This window comes from Podarcis erhardii, assembly GCF_964252035.2.
Source record: "Podarcis erhardii genome assembly, chromosome: 4".
Lineage (NCBI taxonomy): Eukaryota > Metazoa > Chordata > Lepidosauria > Squamata > Lacertidae > Podarcis > Podarcis erhardii.
The window spans coordinates 65,593,348-65,614,084 of NC_138508.1; the positions used below are offsets into that span (position 1 = coordinate 65,593,348).

Here is a 20,737-nt window from a genome sequence, read left to right on the forward strand (position 1 = left end):
ATTCCCAAACTGTCTGGGTGAAAAATAGTTATTTAGCAATACTAGGTGTACCAGTAATTGCTGCCCTTCTCTCTGAAAGTGTTTGCAGCTGTATGACACAGCCTATTATGGCAAAATAGTAAAACTCCTATTGCTAGCATTTGCCAACACCTGCTGACTCATTATGATTAGGAAAACCCAGTAGATTTCAGACCTGGGGAGCTACTTCTCTCCCCCCCAAGTCCTCCCCATTGCGAACAGCTGCAAAGCTGCATTCAATTTTCACTCATTATTTCAGTCTCAATAATTCATTTTCCAAGGAATTCATTTCAATGCCCCTTTTCTTTGTCTGATATTAAACATGAAAGGTGCTATAAAAGTGAATTACTACATTACATGCTAATTCATTTGGACACAGTATATTAAAAGAATTCCCCAGGAAACTTTTTAGTTTAATGACAGTGGAAGATGCTTAATTGGGGCGGCATTAGTGTACACTTAATCAACACAGAATTGTTAAATGTGAATGCGGGGTTTGAAAATGGTGCCATGGAGCAGCTTGGGCTGATCAAGATTATTATTTTTTTAATTCCATATAATTGTTGTCAACAAAAAAAGTCTTTTTTTTAAAAAAAGAAGACTGGAAAGTGCAGATTCAATGAATGATAAAATAACATCCATGAGGAACTTGTAACTGAGCTAAAAAACAACAACACCCCAAACGGCTAGCATTGCTTAGTCATTGCTCATAATTTAGGAGCTCACTCAGTATAAATAACTTTAGACACAAGAACACTGCAATCTCAATAAAACACTGCAGCACTGAGGGTTGTACAACATTGCCTGGTGTCAGGATGTCACACAGTTTTCTTCCTGTCCCTGAGCAATTTCCCCCTTTCCCCCCCAAATGTATATTAGATTTTGATTTTGTTTTAAAAATGTTAAGGGATCAAAATAAAGAAAATAATAGTTATCCTTGAAGAAATTCTGTCCCTATGTGAGGCAATGGTTTCTGCTGCTACGCAAAACCTCTTCTATATTTTGTGAGAGAGCTGTTTTGCCCATTTCCCCCTCTCGTTCACCTCAACAAATCCGAGGCTTTTAAGCTTAACAGAATATGAGTGCAAGCGGTTACAAGTTTGTGATTTGTTTATTTTCTACATTTATATGACACCCCATAGCAGCGTGAACATTATCTTTCCTTCCTTCCACTTGTAAGAAATCTTTTCATATTCTGCTTCTTAGGATGGCCCTGAGTTCTAGTACTACGAGAGGGGGGGGGAACTTTCCAATTCATTTTCTCCACATCATGCTTAATTTTACATGTCTCTATTGTGTCCCACGACACAGCAGCCACAAAATTAAAAGACGCCTGCTTCTTGGGAGAAAAGCAATGACAAACCAATTCTTCAGATACCTAGACAGCATCATGGTATCTGAAGAAGTGTGCATGCACACGAAAGCTCATACCTAGAACTAACTTAGTTGGTCTTTAAGGTGCTACTGGAAGGAATTTTTTTATTTAGCATCATAAAAAGTAGAGACATCACCTTGCCAACAAAGGTCCGTATAGTAAAATGTATGGTTTTCCCAGTAGTGATGTATGGAAGTGAAAGCTGGACCATAAAGAAGGCTGGTTGACGAAGAATTGATGCTTTTGAATTCTGGTGCTGGAGGAGACTCTTGAGAGTCCCATGGACTGCAAGAAGATCAAACCTCTCCATTCTGAAGGAAATCAGCCCTGAGTGCTCACCGGAAGGACAGATTGTGAAGCTGAGACTCCAATACTGTGGCCACCTCATGAGAAGAGAAGACTCCTTGGAAAAGACCCTGATGTTGGGAAAGATCACAAGGAGAAGGGGACGACAGAGGACGAGATGGTTGGATAGTGTTCTCGAAGCTACCAGCATGAGTTTGACCAAACTGCGAGAGGCAGTGGAAGACAGGAGTGTCTGGCGTGCTGTGGTCCATGGAGTCACGAACAGTCAGACACGATTAAACGACTAAACAACAACAACAACAACATTGTGTCCCAACTTGCTTGCTCTCCACCCCCCACTCCTAAACTCACCTGGAAATACAGCTCAAATGATACGAAAGAAGGTTAGATTACTAATCACTGCCTGAAATAATTCACAGAAGGTGGATCCATTCCAATGTCATGATTTCAGTGGACAGAGTCAGAATGAGTGATTCCAGCTCTGCACCTTGAAGGAAAAGACCAAATGCACTTCAGAGGAGGGCAATCTCCGCTCCTTGAAGGAAAATACCAAATGCACTTCAGAGGAGGGCAATCTACATATAGATGTCCCGGGAGTACTAGAATTTCGATGAGTAATAAAGCGTATGCATTAATGCATGATTGCAACTCTGTAAACTATTTTTAATTTTTCTAAAAATGGGATTTTGACATGGATATCTACGAGAGAAAAAATGGAGGAATAGACCTAGTTATCTCCCTCTCTCTGCTAAAGTTGAATGGGATGCTGTCCTACTATAATCACACCTGTGCCTCTATTGTGAGTGGAACGTCTGCTGAGGCAGAGATGATCTGAGAACTCGTCCATTCTGCTACTATCATGTGGCTCCTTTAAAAGTATTCTCTCCAAGTAGCTGCTACTTAATTGACACAATACAGGGGAGAAAATACAGAAATGGCAGCATGCAGGAACAGAATGGTGTTTGTACTGCAGAGGATTTTAAGGGTAAAGCAGGGTGAGGTAGATGGAAATAATGAAAGCTTTGTGAAGGTGTCTAATGAGGAGGGGTCTGCTTCAGTGTATGGAAAAAAACACACCAATCCTCATGGTTTAAGACTTGCAAACATGTGGAGTATCAAAATATGGTTTGGTATATCCTGGTTAAAGACCAACCCTGTTACAGATGAGAGTAATAATCATAATAATTATGATCATGATCATGATCATGATCATCATCATCATCATCATCATCATCATCATCATCCAAGCTTAGTTACAGACTGAAGGCCACCAGAACTCACCCTAGGCTAGATAATTTTCACCAAACATTTGAATCTATTAAATATATATCATTCATTTCTTCTCATTTATCTTTCATCCACAGGAGTGGTGACACTAATAGGTGTTAGTGATTGAAAGTGCACTCCAGGATAATTAACTGGCACAGATTAACATAGATTTGGGAGGGGGAAATGCATCACTTTGTATAAGCCTTTACTGTGCAGCCTTGCTCAGAATCTGAAAATGGTCCCAGTCCTCGCAGAAAAACCTTTTTTAGCCCAGAGTTCCTAGTTGGATATAAAGTTGGGAGGAGCAGTGTTGCTTTCCAAGCCTGACACTTCCACCTGCTCCAAACTTGGGCAAACTGCCCTAGAGTAGAACCCCTGTCTTCTCAATATACGCTGCTGTCAGAGTAACTGTTGGAAAACGCCCTGGGGTGCCCCTGCAGCCCCCGAACACTGAGCGCCCTCCGGTGTGCACAGCTCTGGAAAAGGCATTTCCCTTCTTCTCCAGTGCGCTTCAGCGACATATATCAAATGATATATGCACACTAATCTTCTAGCATAACACAGCAAGAAGCGTGAGACATCGTAGAGCTAATCTATGATATATTTATTTATACACTAAGTACAGTGGTACCTCAGGTTACAGATGCTTCAGGTTACAAACACTTCAGGTTACAGACTCCGCTAACCCAGAAATAGTACCTTGGGTTAAGAACTTTGCTTCAGGATGAGAACAGAAATTGCACGGCGGCAGCAGCGGGAGGCCCCATTAGCTAAAGTGTTACCTCAGGTTAAGAACAATTTCAGGATAAGAACAGACCTCCAGAACGAATTAAGTTCTTAACCCAAGGTACCACTGTACAGAGAAAGGAATTATGGCGTCCTCTCTCTCCAGCTCTGAGAGGGAAAGCAGACACAAGTAAAAGCAAAAGTATGGTACAATAGTACATACAGCGGAAGAGATAAGTCTGTCTTCCGTTCTCACATTCTTTTCCCAGACAGGCATGTGATTTACACCAATCCTATCTGCATCATCGGAGGCGTAAAATACTAACAGTAACTACATCAGGGATACCCAATGTGGCCCCCTCCAGATGTTTTGGACTCCAGCTTCCATCAGCCTCAGCCAGCATGACCAAGAGCCAGCATTTGTGGGAGTTGTAGTCCAGCATCATTGGAGGGGGGCACCACATTGGCTACTTCTGCACTAAATTAATCCAGGGCAGTGAGAGAAAGGCCTGCTGTCTAGTCTTACAAGCAGACAGGGCCACTTCCAGGTTTGAGAGGGCCTTGGGCAAAGTGTTCTCTGGGCCTCTTCCTGCCACTGGGCATTGGTGGGCTTCTCTGGCTGCAGTGGCAGAGCACTAAGCAACAATGGGCAGCTGGCTCTAGCCCCTTCTTAAATGTTCCACAGTGCCCCTAACCTTAGGGACTTTTAACAGTGGTGGTTCCCAATGAGCTAAGTACTGTTTTTCAAAAGCCAAGCCATGAACTCCCTACTTTTTGAAAGTTTTGGTATATCTATGTTAGGTTGTTGTTTTTTTAATGTCAATGGTGCCATGGATTCCCTGGGTGGGTTATATGAACCCCTTGGGGTACAGATATTCTTCAAAGGGTGTCCCAAGGCAGACATCAATAGTAGGCTCTCACATATGCCCACAGATGACAGGTGCTAATGTTGCCCCCGGCACTAGGAAAGTTTACCTAAGGAGCATCTTTCTTTAAAATGACAGCTGCGAGCCTCAAGAGTCTGGCAAATACATTAGTCAACTCACACCGACATTTGCATAACTGGGTTTTTAAAATAAAAATAAAATAAAAACTCACATTGCCTTAGCAAAATGATGCTTAAAGCTGTTATCTAATTCATGCTAAATTATCTCTAAAATGTGCATTTGTAAAATATACATCGGAAAAAGAAGTGGGGATTGATTCACAGAAACTGAGATCAGACTGGAGCCTGTGATTATATGTGGTGCTTCTCCATGGCAAGATCCCACAGGCTGGATGCAGGAACTATGGGAGTGAAACATGTTCTTTTCTTCTGATTATTTTCTGGCCCCATCTGTGTAGCACCTGTATTCAGATATTTACCGCAGCAGTGCAGGGTCTTGCTATAGGAATGAGTCATCTGCTACTAGCAGTAGGCATGAACCGGGCATGAGCCAAAGGATAAATAAGGGCATTAGTAATCTTACAAAATCTCATCTCTCCACCAACTTTATTTACTCCACATATTTCTTAGGCTAGATGAGGTTTGCTTTTGTGGGAATCTCTTCATTCTTTCCCTAAGATTGTTTTTCATTCCAGTGTAAAGAAAAATAAGGTCTACATGGTGCTATCCCATTGTTTCAAACAAGGACAATACACGTCTCAGTTGTAAGGATAATCTGCCACTTCTGTGCTGAATGGGAAGAGGAGAGCAATATTTTATCTTCTAAGTGCTCAGCTTGGAGGTTGAGTGTCCAAGGGAGACAGAAAATTGAGAATGCAATCAGACTATAACATCGCACAAAGTATTGTGACATCACCCATTTTATTTACTACATTTTATATCCCATCTTTTCTTCAAGGAGCTGAGGGAGAAATCATGGTTCCACCCCTTCTCTTTTTTATCCTCACAACCATATGAGATAGGATAGGCAGAATGGCCAAAGATTATACCTAGTAAGGTTCATGGCTGAGTAGAGATTTGAGCCTGCATCTACCAATATTAGACCACAGCACAGTGACTCAGTTTATAGGGTTGTAACCTGATTAACTGGTTAAAATGTCTTTAATCATATGGATTTAAATCAATCATTGGTTTCATAAGCTTGCGTATGGATAATAACAATGCTTCTGAAGCAATAATTATATGTTCCTTTGCGTTACATAATGTAGTCATGTTCTCTTTCAGTCAATCAATCAATCAATCAATCAATCAGTATCTCTTTTAAAATGGCATTTGCCTCCTGCAGTACCTGTAAGAATTGGTATTAAAAACCATGTATTTAAAAACCTGTCATTAATAGGGGCTCCCATTTTAGTGAATTAATAATTTTAACTGATGAATCAAATTGGTGAATTGATTAAACATTGCTTCCCTAACAATTTCACAAAATATATTTTGCAAAGGCCATCCCCCACCCAAAAAATAAAATTCCCTTTCCTTTTGTGTTGTAACTTTTAGATTGTAAGCCTGAGGGCAAGGACTATCTTGTTACTGATCACGTTAAGCTACTCTGGGAGTCTTTTTCAGCTGAAGAATGGGATAAAAATCCTTCGTATAAATGAATAAAGACTACAAATGTGTATTTTTATCAGAAGTTGGTAACCCCATAAATATGTTTCTGTAGCAAACAGAAGCAGAATTTATATATGCACTTACGGTTGCTAGTTACTTAAAACTGATGAGTTCAAGATATTGTTTGCCTCCCTGATATTGCTTTAAAATGCTTCCTTTGGTGGCTGAAGGAGAGTCCTAGGCTGACTGATTGACTGCTAAATTTGAATTGTTGTTGAATTATTGTTTATTTTTCAAAAATATATAAATATAAATAAAAAATCTATATGGGATACCTTGTTAACAGTCCTGTAGGTTTCCTTTATGTACAATATACTGTACAGTTATTGTGGTATGAATCCACACTAGAAATTATGGCAACAGAGACCCCTTCGGACCCAAGAGAGACACTTACCGGTAGGTGCTAATATAACTGCAATGTTTAAGTGTCTGCTGTTTCTTTGCAAAGCAGGAGGGCAGGGAGAGAACCAGAACAGGTCAAAAAGAACACAACCATTATCCCAGTGGAGAAACATTTGTGACAGCAGGGACCCCTTGGGAAACAAACTAAGATATTTATTTCAGTTTAGTTAGAGGCTAAGTATTTGTAAAACAGTGATGCTTAAGTGTCCATAGCATCTTTGCAAGGGAACAGCAGAGGGTGGTGGGAACCAGAACTTTGCCACACCCCTATGCCCTCTCATTGGCCATGCTCACGTGCCCTCTTAGTAATCCCACTAGGTCTACTGAACTCCAGCCACCATCCCTACAATCACCTGTGTCTCTGCACACACCCGTAAAAAGGTACCTACCCTATCCCTGTTTCCTCCTGCTGGCCAGCACTTCCTGAAAAATTCATGCAGATGACTCCATTTCTGACATAATGCTTTTTCATATATATGCCCCTATAGCAATAACAATTCCAAGGGTATGCTTATGTATGTTTTGTTTTTGCATAACTATCTATTTTGTGCTTTTATCCTGTACTACTGTGTTGTGAACCACCTTGAGATCTTTAGATGATGAGTAGTACATAAATTTAATTAATAAACGGCCTCGGTGCAGTATACCTGAAGGAGCGTCTCCACCCCCATCATTCTGCCCGGACACTGAGGTCCAGCGTCGAGGGCCTTCTGGTGGTTCCCTCGCTAAAAGAAGCGAAGTTACAGGGAAGCAGGCAGAGGGCCTTCTCGGTAGTGGCGCCCTCCCTGTGGAATGCCCTCCCATCAGATGTCAAAGAGATAAACAACTATCTGACTTTTAGAAGACATATGAAGGCAGCCCTGTTTAGGGAAGTTTTTAATGACTGATGTTGGACTGAAATTTTAATCTTTTGTTGGAAGCCATCCAGAGTTGCTGGGAAAATCCAGCCAAATGGGCGGGATATAATTATTATTATTATTATTAACAACAACAACAATGATAATAACTGTTTGTTTATGAAAAGGCCTTAGAAATGTCCATAACACCAGATGAATTCACGCCAGTTCGCCTGATAGACCAGATAAAGTTGATGAGCTTGTAACAATTGTGCTCCTACCAACAGATTTTGATACATCTCCCCACCTCCCACTTCCACCTCTACTTCTCTAACTCCATCACAATGCATTTGACAGCTGTCCTGGTCAGCAAATCAAACAGTGTTTCAGTAGTCTACTTTGCCCCACCCCACTGCGCTCCAGGACAGCCTTTCTCAACATGGGGTCCTTCAGATATTGTGGGACTATAGCATTCATCATCCTTAACCATTGGTAAAGCCAGATGGGACTGATGGGAGTTGTAGTCTAAAGCATCTGCAGGTCACCAGGTTGGAGAAGGATGCCCCAGGAGCATGATCCACCTTTTTAAAAAGTGTCACATGCATATACATTGAATATAGTTGTATACTCTTCTCTTAACAAACACGAAAAGTTGCTTTGGGGAGTAAGGAAAAGATGGTTTGGTGTAAATAGCACTGTAAATAGACAACTGGACCAGTTTCTCTCGGTCTCTGCTTGGAAGAGAAGACTCTGTCCCTAGTTGTTTTTATTATACTGCTGATGGCACGGTCCTTCTCAAGGCTCTGCTATAGGGTGCTTATTTGAAAGAACACAGCAAAGGCTAAAGACAAATAGGGAACAGTGGGGAGTCTGCAGATAAAAAGGGGGGAAGAACATCATTTTGATTCTCCCCAGTCCCATTAACAAGATCCTTCAAAACATAAAAGGGAAACGATCTGATTGCATTCACAAATGTCAAAGCACAATACACAAAGGTACAATATGCTTTAAAAAAAATTATCCAAACAAAACACAAAGAGTATTGAAGTCTATGCTGTTCCTTTTAAGTAAACATATTGCATGTATTTGCTCCGATGGGAGGTCAGGAGCATCCCTTTGCACAGTTACATAATCCCTGAAATCCTGTAAACCTGGTTGCACAATGTGGTGCTAAGATCAAATCTATGGCCAAAAAATAAAAGAAATAAAATTAACCCACCATGTAAAACAACAGCAACACCCCCAAACCCTGATGAGACTAAGCTGCCTAACACAAAAAGAGGTTTCTGTAGCTGAAGCTGAAAGTTCATCAGCAAAACCTGAGCCCAAAGCAGATTTCAACTAATCCACTCCTGACTCAGAACAACAGGAAACACTCCCACTGATTTTAATGGGAGCTGGGTGCTCACTACCTCAGTCACTCTTCTCTGTATCCTGAAACCATTTTTTTTCACCTGTTGGCTCAAAGGAAACACAAGCATTTAAAAAATAAAGATGCACACCTATAGTGAGGAGATGATCTACGGCCAGGGGAAAGCACTCTAAACATGCTTCATAGAACTGCTTCACATACAACCAGAGGACTGGAGTCAGGGGCTGGCACTGCTGGGCACTTGCTGAGGCCCACACTTGTGCTGACCCCCGGAGCCCCTTGCCCCTGCTTTTGCTCTGCTTTTGCCAAACACACACCCTGCTTTCGTCCTCTGGCCCAGGAGAGAGCATCAGCAAGAAACAGGAATGAGCAACAGGAACAAAAGCTGCCACAGCCAGCTGATTTGTCTGCCTTTTTCCTCCGCAAGCAGAGAAAAAGCAACCAGATAATTGCAATGCAGAGGGGAGGGGGCCAAGGAACACCCCCCCACAAAACCCCAACAACAACCTGGAGCCAACACATCACCACAGGAATTGAGTTTGCAATTGATAATAAATGGCATAGCTATATCTTAGTAGGCATTCCAAAATTAGCCTTCATCTGGAATTAAGGACATTGGGATTACTTGGTTTATATAAAACTAATCCCAAACGGGGCAGTAGTGAAATAGATATTTTCTGCGTTTCTTACAACAGCCTGCCCATCCTCAACCCTGCAGTGTGTGTCTGTCCTCGACCGCTTCAAAAACATTTCAATTTGATTTCTCTCTCTCTTTTGCTTCTCTTTTCAGAACATTGTACGTGGTGTTTTGTTTGGAAATATGGTACATTGTTACTCTAAATTATGCTGTGTCACTAGACATGTGGCAATAAATAGCTCGCCATATAAAATTAGCGTGATGGATATATTTTGTTCCAGCAGAGTGAGTAATCTGACAAAAATAGAGAAACGTTGCCGATATGACAGCCTGACACTTGTGACACTACCGCGGAACTATAAATTCTGTCCTCTGTTGTTTACAGATTGACTTTGAGGCCAAGGACAAAGAGCAACCTGTGGTTAGAAGAACGAGGGAGGGTGCTGCACGTAGGTAGGGTTAAAAACTCTTTTGGCAAGGAGGCATTTTTCTTTACGAAGCCACACACCCCTGGAGCCATGTCATTATACAAGAGTTGTTGCAGGAGAACCTCAGGGTCTCTCATTAAAGAGAAAAATTATCTCCTCGGAGCTTTGATGGGGGAGAAATGTTGCAAATGTCAGTGGCAGGCATCCCAGAAGACAAATCTTAAGAGGCTGTTTCAAAAACAAAATCTATTTTGGGGATTCTGCCCTAGTGAGTTCGTCAGCACCTGAGTTCAAGGAGGTCACTTAGGCTAGTGACTTCCTCCTGGCTTTCAGGAGCCTCATTGGTGGCTGGCAAAGTACGGAGAACATATTAAAGGGGGGTTGTTTAGCTTCTTTCTGTGAGGGAGCTGGAACAGTGAAGCCCAAGGGAGGGGGGAAAACACTGATGATGCTAATAGTGACTTAGCACAAATCTTATTACGTACAACAGGGACCAGCAATAAAAAATGCAGCATATCCCCACCCTTTGGAATTCAGGTCTCTGCAAATTGTGCTTGTAGTTTGTTTAGGTTTGGATGTGTTTCCAGTTCCAGGAGGAGGGGGAAGAAAAAAAGGACCCTTTATTCCATCCTACCTCTCTGAGGCAATCCCCTGCTGTGCTATATCATGCTAGAGGACTCAGATTTGGGGCAGTCTGCCAGCCTGGGAATCTCAGCATTTATAGCTGTATAGAGAAATGGTAATTTTGAGACTGGGAAAGGGAAAAAGGCTTTCTTTATTCTTCTTGAAACATCTCTGCTTGCTACAGAGAAAGGATGGTGGTTTTTTTTATACATATAAAAAAGTCACAGCTTGCATCTCTTATTATCAGCGGTTAGGGGGTTAAGCAGGGCAATTCCCTGTTCTCTCCCCCCCATCCAGTTTCTCCACTCCCAAATCTGTTACCTCAACATTCCTTAGAGGGTCACAGGGCCTTGTCAGGCTTTTTTTTTATTTTTAAGGGGCATCTTTTCTTTTTAATTGCAAACTCAATTACCGTCACACTTAGAGAGTCCCCAGTATTTTGTTTCGGTTGGGGCTGTTTCACTTCCAACTTAATAGGCACTCAGCCACTCAAGTTCACTGCCAGAATTAGTGATGGATATACAATACATTGTGAATATTCAAAATCAGATTAAAGTTAACATTTACACGCTAATACTGACAAGCACAGATGACTTTGTTGAATGCCTGAAACCTTGCAGTTACACCGGTAAGTGTTGACCACCCCCTAAATATGATTGTTGCCATACAGCTGAGAACTGTAAAAACATACCTATTTTTGGCAATCTACAACATTCATATGGGATTCTCAGTACTCTTATATGTGTGTTGATATTTAGCATATTTTGGACATTCCTTCAAGCATATATACAATTGCCTGGCATGGTGAGCTTATTAAATTTCTATCCCACCCTTCCTCCTAAAGGAGCCCTGGGTAGCAAACACCAAAGTGCTAAAACAATCCAGTTTTTAAAAATTCTAAACATAGGCATGCAGGACTGGGTAGATCCATTTACTCTGATGGATCAACCTCCACTTTAAATTTCTATGTTTATGTATGGTTGCTAGCTTTAACATTTATGTATGTTTTAAAGTTAGTTGTAAGTAGCCTAGAGCTTGCCCTGCAATTTGCTAACAAATTGAATATGTAATGATAACAGAATCCCTGCCATCTCCAAAAAAGGGTGGTGAATACTGCCAGCTAGAAGACAATACTGAGCTAGATAGAATAATACTCAAAATCTGCATGTTCTACAGAGGAGCCAACTTCTAATGAAGATAGTGGGGCCCAGACGTGATGTCCTGACATCATGTGTGTGGCGTTGCAAGAAGCGAGGGGACGGAGTTGAACACCCTCTGAACACTGAGGGGGCCCAGCCCCCTCAAAAAATATATTGGGGAGAAGTGAAAGTGCTTTGGCCCCTAGGAGCTGGAGCCTATGGTGTTCTACATACTATCGGTTTCCCCTGCATGATTCATAGCATATAGGCCAATCACTACATGATGCTCATATGCAGTGCAATGCAATTTATTTATGTCAATTGAGTGTGAAAGAAGCATCACTATCCTAAACACATTTATAGGACTGCAAGGGTGGGTTGACACAGCCGTCTGGGTGAGTCAGAAACTTATCCCTTTGTTAATGGTGCTCCACCATCTGATGATTGTCTCACCATATCTATTCTATGGTTTCTGAGGCTAATTTATACATTACTGAAAAGGCAGGAAAACACTTGCCACTAGTTGCCATCCAATTCAATATCACTCAGATTTTATATTTACAGGGTGATCCATTTGCACCATAACTGGGCTTTCTTTGTGATTTACCATTTCCACATCTGGATAGGATGAGGGGCATTTCGTGCCCCAGCAGTTCTATTTTACAGCAAAGAGAAAAAAGGAAACCTTCTACTTCAAGGACAGGCTATATCTTTTCAGCTGTCCATCTAGTACTTAAATATGGACTACAGTTATCCAAAAATGTTGACCATACTTCCATGGTGAAAATGCCATGAGATAAGGTCTCATTTCTCATCAAAAGCTGTTTTAATGAAACCAGTGGCCCATATATAATTCTTTCTTACAAAAAAGATGCTTTGCATTAACCATGTCCTTTGTCATGCAGTTCTGAGATGTTTATGGCTCATTCCACAATGATATTGCACTTAATGCCTTAGCTTGGGGAATCAGATTTTTCATTGAAACAAAAAATAATTTTCTAGCATTCTTGATTTCAAAACAAAGCATGACAAGAGCAGAAACATTATGTTTCACACCTGATCCTTCAGGAAGGTGTTTAACTCCATTCAGAACAAAGTATTCACTGACTCCCAATATAAATTAGGGCTCCCACCCTCAATATCTCTGTCTCATCTCAATTGATCTTCAGTGAACCCAGTCCGCTGTAGTCCATTGCCTGATCTGTCAGTGGCATCAGGCACCTATTTAGGGCCTTACCACCTGACTTGGTTCTGCTGAAAAGAAGAAAAAGAGCTTGGTCATCATTATATTGATGATATCCTTTCCCAAATCTCAGTGCAACCTGTTCAATCTCATGATTTTCTACACTTGATCTTAGGCAAAAGGCCAAGAAGATATTCCACTCTCATGATTTCTAACTCTAGCGTGATTTCTAGGGAATGATACATGATTTCAGAATGTCAAGAGTTGATAAAATCTACACTGGGAGTTGCAAAGCCAGCTCATGAGACAGGATACTGAAAGGATTCCATCAACATTGATTTTATTTTAGCATGGTATAAGGTATGGATAATATTTCCTTATGCATTTATAGGGTATTTTACACATGTATATAGCAGGGGTTGTCTTCTGGAAAAAAATACCATAGCTTATTTACATATTTTTTCACTTAAGCAGGTAATCATAGCTAATTGCCTAGGTTCAGTGCCAGGCCAAGAAATTTTGCTGTCTGAATCAAAGGGCAAGATGGTACCATCCCCCATTCCACATATAGAAGCTGAGTGGACTGGCAGCTGAAATAGAGTTCAATTCTGCTATAATGGGACAGCATCCTCCACAATACTCAAGGGCAGTAGCAGGTTAGCTTAGGAGTGCATAACAGTCTGTGTGGTACGCACACAGACTGCTTTATCCTCCAGAAGGGGAGGTGGGTGGAGGAAAGCTCCAGAGGGCTGCCTCACTTGGCTTAATGGTGGTGCCAGCTCAGCCTAGGATAGCACTTTGAGTGGGGAAGCACAGCCCCTGCATCAGATCCAAGAGATTTTCCCAGTTATGTCATGGTGCACATATTCCTGCTGCCCATTAGGACCTGGGCAGAATTTACGGAAAGTCATAAAGGTAGGTGTGTAAACCAGGGCGAGCCCGTGGGTGTTATGTGTATGCGAAGCATTGAACGATTTCTGTCAGCATGGTAGCTGTTCAGTTGCAAACTGGTTTTCCAGCTGGGACATCACTGCAGTTACTAAACCATAATGAAGCTTCCTGAAACATAGGAATATAGCAGGCTATATTATACTGCTGGCCAGTGATGGCACCAGAAAAAAAGTTTTTTTGGAGGGAGGGCAGGACAGATGGGGCAAAGTATATTTCATGATGGGCAAGTTATGTCACACATGTTAGCATCTCTGAGAGAAAAATAACAGTAGATGCTAATCGGAGTCCAGCAATGGGAGGCAAAAGGTTTTTTCTTGTGGGGGCGTGAGCCTCACTGCCCCTGCCTGGTACCACCCATACTGCTGGTCCATCTAGTTCGAGTCTATGCTAATTGGCAACAGCTCACCAGGGTTTCAGAGAGGTAACATTCCTGGAGATGCCAAAGATTGAAGCTGAGACATTCTGAATGCAAAGCAGATGCTTTGCCATTGATCTGCAGCCCTTCCCTTTATTTGGCTTCATGTCTGAATTGACAACCATTATTTATATACGTGTAGGGAGGCTGTTGCACCAGGAGATGAGAGCACTGAGCAAAACAGAACATTAAAGCAGATAAGCCATTCTGGTTTGGTGTGATGCCTAAATAGGAGAGCAGGTGCAGAGGTCATCTGGTCACAGGCCTCCCCTACTATGGTGGGATGTATTGTATTTCTGTTTAGCAGATTTCCAATTTTGCATTGCTACATACAAATTGTCATATAGAGATCTGTGTCCTCTTTTTGGCAATGTATATGTGACCACCCTAAAGTACATCTAAGGTACTGGGGGAAAGTTTGCTGAATGGAGATGAATGGTATGTGTGCAAGTTTTTTGTTGTTGTTTTTTAAAAAATTGTCATCGAATTATATATTTTAATGTCATGTAATATAACCCCAGATCAACCCCAGTCCTCTCTCTCTCTCCTTTTTACATTACAACCTTCTGTATGTACTGTAGGCATTTCTTTCTGGTATGTTTAGCCATCTTAGATTAAGATTAGGATTAAGATTAGTAGCACAATTATATGAACTAGAACTGGAATGGAACTCGCTAGGTCAGTTTGCCATATCACCCTGTACTGAACTTCAGTGGAACCAAATAATAATAAAAAGGACTTCGTAATGGGTCCTGAACCAAAAATGTATAATGGTTTGCCTCCCAATTCTGACAGGACAGGTGAATGCGTTTTTCATGAAAAGATGGAATATAGTGCCATTATATCCAATTGAGCTCAAAACCAGTTTTGTAGCATCCTGTTGAAATGTATGCATTTAGAAACTATTTTAAAGTTTTAATCTGTTACTTACTGTTTAAAATATTTTAGCTGATTTATGGATTAGTTGGTTTAAAAGGAGATAATTTAAATGTGTGAAAACCTCAACAAAGGTGCTTTTTAAAATAAAGAAGTCAAAGGAAATGTGTGGTACTAGTGGAAGTAAGGGAAGCTTTTAATTGTCAGAAGAAAAGGCCACATTTAATAGTTTGTTCTTCACAACCTTTCAATATCAGCCCTAGCTCTTTGAGGTAGATATATAGGCCCTGTGATTTGCCTTCCAAGCTAGATTGTAGGAGAGATGCCTCTATAAGATCTGGCAAGCCAATGGGCCATATTCATGTAGGGATTTTGTGCAAGCATAATTCCCCTGCTTTTTGTGTGCTTCAGGCTATTTTCAAATGTCAAATACCAAATGTTTCTTACTCTTATTGGGAGAAACTCATGTAGTGTGCAAGTGTGACTTCACCATCTTTTACATTATAAACCTACATGAAAGAAATTAACTTCCCATATGTAGACTTCAATCTTGGCTCCTTGCCCTTCATGAATTGTACTAGCCTCCAGTCAAGCAAGAAATCACCCTAATCCTAAACAGATACTCCCACTAGACTCTCAGAAGACTAAATGATGCAATAGTCACCTGTCCCAGCAGAAAATGACTTGTTAATAAGTGTCTTGTTGATCTGCATCAAAGATGGGGGCCCAACAAATGCAGCAACTGAAGCAAGCATGACCAATATTCAGTGATGATGCAAATTGCAGTTCAACAACATCTGGAGGGTCCTGGGCTCCCTAGCCCTGCTCTAGATACACTACGGCAGCTTTGCTAAGCATTTTCGGGATTGTCAATGAGGACTGTCAATGAGAAACACTGGTATACAGCTAAGGTTTAATGTGCCTCTTTTGGTCCCCTTAGATAACTTCACTGTTTTTTTTCATTATCCAGAATATCTCTTTAGGCTAAGATAAAGGCACTGATTTTCTAGGCGCCCTGAAATAAAACAAACATTTTAGGCTGCAATTCTATACATACTTATCTAGGAATAAGTTTCACTGAACTCAATGGGACTCGTGAATGAGTAGAAACATACAGGTCTCGCTTTCCTGTTTTCATTTTATCAGCTTTCAGTGCCACTAAATATTTGACAAAAGTCTAGTGCCATTGGGAAATTACTATACCCAAGTCCAGGGAGTTTCTTTTTTTTTATGTTAAGACAGTATCAGCTTAAACTGCAATCCTAAACAAACTTACTAAGGAGTAAACTCCACTGAACATGATGGGACATACACAGGATTGTGTTTTCTCATTTAAAATCCCCTCTCAGTTAGTAGATGACTTCTGTCAGGAACGAGGGAACTTGCTAGATTTGGGAAAGAACACTGGTGTCTTTCCTAATCATTTTGCCTGTCAAAAATTAGAAACCAGTTGCAAAGCAGTAGCTGTTAACAGCAGCCCAAATATACTTGTAAGTGGAAGTCTGGAGCTTGGCTCTATGGTTATATTGAAATTTTAAAACAGACATGATTAACCAAAGTGAACAAAATAAATACACTGCAATCCTATTTCCCCCCCACATTTATTTTATCTTTTAGCAGCGAATGAGGAGTTTGTTTAGAAATCCTTGTTAAAAAAGAAAGGCAGAAATCAGCAGCGTCCAAACTGGGTCTGAGATATAAAGAGCATCTTCATTCCAGAGTTGCTAATATGAGCAAGCAATTCAGAGAGTGTGGCATGCTAAAATTTACTTGTCAGTGAAGAATGAGCTGCAGATGTAACACTACCATCTGAGGTCCATCTTAAGCTAGGAGAGCCTTCAGCTGCTGATAAGAACATAGGAAGAGCCTGCTGGATCAGGCCAATAGCCCATCTAGTCCAACATCCTCTTCTCACAGTGGCCGACCAGATGCCTGTGAGAAGCCAGCAAGCAGGATTTGAGCACAAGAGCCCTTTCCCCCTCCTGTGGCTTCCAGCAACTGGTATTCAGAAGCATTGCTGCCTTCAAGTGTATTGGCAGAGCAGAGCTGTCATGGCTGGTAGGCTTCAATAGCCCTCTCCTCCATGATATAATCTCGCTGATCTTGGTTTGATCTCCATGGTTTTTTCCCCTTTCTCTTCTAAGGGTGACTCATTATTGTAAAAATAGCCCTGCCCTTATGTCCCAAGACCATTAGCCACCCACAGGAAACAGTGCTCAAATCAAACAATCAACAGCCTCTCAACTCCTGGATGCTCATATTGCTAGGCACAACTGCTTTGTATCAAAACATTACTAATTCTTCATCTAGTTCTTAGGAGCAAACATAAGATGCTGCCTTATACTAAGTTAGATCCCAGGTCCACGTAGATCAGTATTGACCGGCAGTGGTTCTCCAGAATGTCCTTCTTAGCCCTACCTAGAATCTTCTGCATGAGAAGCAGTTGTTCCACCCTGACCCTTCCTCATATTGCTTATAGAAGTGGGGATGACTTTTCCAAACATGAGATCTTCCTAAGATGGCGAGATAATAATTTTGATTGATGGGTTGCACCAGTAGTGCCATGGCCATCTTGAGAGAAAAAAGGAGAAAGGAAAATAGGGGGAGAGAACATTTCTAGGAAGACATAGGTGGAATAAAGACAAAACAATACATTCAATAATCTTATAGCCATTAGCTCCCTGTTATACTTTTGCCTATTAGGTAGTCAATGAAACATCTAATAAAACTGCCAAAACATTTGCAAAGCTAAGCAGGGTCCAGTATGGTTTAAAACTGGATGGGAGACTGCGTGTTGAGATTCCTGCATTGCAGGGGGCTGGACTAGATGAACCTCGGAGTCCCTTCCAATTCTACAATTCTTAATTTAGCTACAAGGTGGAACATTATGGGAACCAGATGACGTGTAGTGAAACCCCATGCATGTTTGCTTTAAAGCAAATCCCACTGTAGCCAATGGGGCTTACTCCCTAGAAAGTGGGTTTAGGATTACAGTTTAAGTTCCTGTAATCCTCTACCTGTTACCTCCTTTTGCTGCTCAACAATTCAACGTCACATGACCACAACATGTCAAGAATTTCATGTCCTGTCTCTCATTGCTTAAACCCAACTTCCCAGGATCCTTCAAGGGCTTAACCACACATTCACCTGAACATGGCACCAGCCCCAAAGAGAAGCGGTTAAAACAGAGGTCATTGCACAATGTATAGATGGCAACTATTCAATAACAGATAACATTTGGCATGCCTAATGACTTCTAGCTAACTGCAAAAGTCCATGGTGTCAAAAGTGACTGTGGTGTGTGGTTTACCACCATCTCATTAAATGAACAATAAACATTCAGTGGCCAAAGTCTGATTATAAATTAGATTGAACTGAACACTGATATAATTATCAATCTTTCTGACATAACTATCAGTTCTAAGTTGCACTGATAGATAATGTCATGCGTAAAAAGGTTTTGGAAAAGATTCAGAGTCATTTGTGTCTCTTTTCTAGAGCTAGCAAACCAGGAGAACATCTATGCTAATCCTATGCCTACTTATAACAGAATGTATCTCAGGGAGAATAAAGGAATAGGGATTGACATCCCTATGGTTTCCTTATTTGCCAGAAAATTTTCTATGGGAAGACACAAACTACATCACCTTTTTGATATTTCTGGGCTAGTATATCAATATTCAAATACAAATAATTAAATGTGAGATAAATGCTGGTATTACTGATTCTATTCTATCATGGAATGCTTAGCATATGGTTTGGTGGAACTTGCAAGACTATCTCTATGAATATGCATTTTCTCAGTTGAGGAGAGAGACTCTAAAGGTCAAAACATTTAAGATTACTTTGCAGTGTCTTCTGAAGACCTGTCAACATTTTTTTCTGTTTCCAGAAAATCACTGTCTGGCAATTCCCAAAAGAGGCAAGGGAAACATGCAGTGCAGTTGTTTAATGCTGAAAAGCGTGTATGGGGCTAGTCATAGCCACACCTCTAAAACAATTCTCCATGTTTCAGAAATTTGTTTTCCTCCCCTTCATCATATTGTTCTTCTTTCCACTCACCTGCAGCTCTTTCTCACGTTTTTATTCTAAACCTGTACTCAAAATGATTGGAGTATATATTGTAATACAGACACGGAAATTATTCCTGACAAATTACGGCAGACTACTGAAATAGGTGGGACCGCTTATACCCAGGAAGGTAAAACCTAATGAAATACCATGCATTATATTACATAGCAAACATCTATAGAGTGACGCCATTTAAACAATATAGCCTTTCCTTTGATTTTGAAACTGTGTATGAAAATAGCATGTGGAATGCCATAAAAGAAATAGATTTCAAACAAAACAACACCTGGCTTTGACAAACTTCCAAGAGCTGTTACAATACTAAGGTTGTGGGTTTTTTTAAAAAATTGTTCTATAGGAATTAAGTCCAGAGCAGCCCACAACCGGTACTTTTACAAATCCCCTTAAATAAATTTTGAAGTTTAGGTTCAACTGCAGATCAGCAAAACTAACTGCCATTGCCTCAACTTGCACAATAGAAAGAAGGGGGGGGGAGAGGTGGTGGTGGGACAATCCGTGTATAATACAGGCAGAATGTTTTTAAAGTGTCATCCCTTCATTCACAAAATCTTCCACACACACCCCACCACCACCTCCTCCTCCTCCTCTCCTCCTCACCACCTCCCAAGATGAGAGGAAATCTCTACTCTGTTCTGCAACCAGGAGTCAACCCAACTGTTGCAGGGCTGTGACTTGGCAGCTGCATTCTCAGGGCAAGGAACAGTTACCCAGAGAGACACAGCCGCGTAGATAAATATATGATGCAGACACATCTGTTCACATTTAGAAGCAAATCTACCACGATTCAAGGAGTGGGGGTGCAGGAGAGAGGGGCGATTCATCTCTGCCTCTCTCCCCTCCACTACACACACACACACACACACACACACACTCTCGCTCGGACATTACCTTTAAGATCAGCTCGGTGTGGTGTTGGTCCAGCATGTTCGCCTTCACGAAGGAGGTGATGATGACCCTTCCGTACCTGCCCGGAGTATGCAGGTCGGAGTAGAGCCGGTGCTTGGACCGATTGACGGGGAAGAGGCTGTTGACCAGGTTCCTCTCGATCTTGGCCAGGCTGTGCTTGGGCGCCAGCAGGTGCTCGACACTCTCTTCGATCTGGTACCTGCTGAAGCTGGCGCCCAGCAAGATGGAGATGAGGACGGGCGCGGAGGCGAAGAAGACCGGGTGGCTGGCGATGAAGTGGCCGAGTCTGGCGAAAGACGTTCTCAGCCCCCTGTGCAAGACCTGCCGCAACATCCTAGTGCAGAAGCAGCGCAGGAGGGCGAGGCGCGCGCGACGGGATCGGAGGCTCTGCCAGAGCCCAGACAAAACCATCGGGGAGCCCGGGCAGGCGGCGGCGGCGGCAGCTGCCCCTCCGGGCGGAAAGGGGCAGGCAACTCTGCCTCTCGCTCCCCTCCAGCCTCTCCGCGCACGGCGGGCGCTAGAGCTGCTCGCCTCCGTCCAGGAGGCTGCCGAGGGGAGTTTCCCGGCGCCTCATTGTCTGACTTTAAACAGCAACAAAGACTCTCCAGGGAAAAGGGCAACGGCG

The 20,737-nt window shown here is 41.8% G+C and overlaps 1 protein-coding gene across 1 annotated transcript in view; it reads right to left on the reverse strand.

Annotated features, from left to right (window-relative positions):
* PTCHD1 (patched domain containing 1) overlaps positions 1–20,524 on the reverse strand; it is a 51,142-nt gene extending 30,618 nt beyond the window's left edge. The window contains exon 1 of the mRNA XM_081859063.1: positions 20,095–20,524. Coding sequence (XP_081715189.1) covers positions 20,095–20,523 — 429 coding nt within the window. The 5' untranslated portion in view covers position 20,524. The remainder of the gene's footprint in view (positions 1–20,094) is intronic.
* Positions 20,525–20,737: the final 213 nt, after the last annotated feature.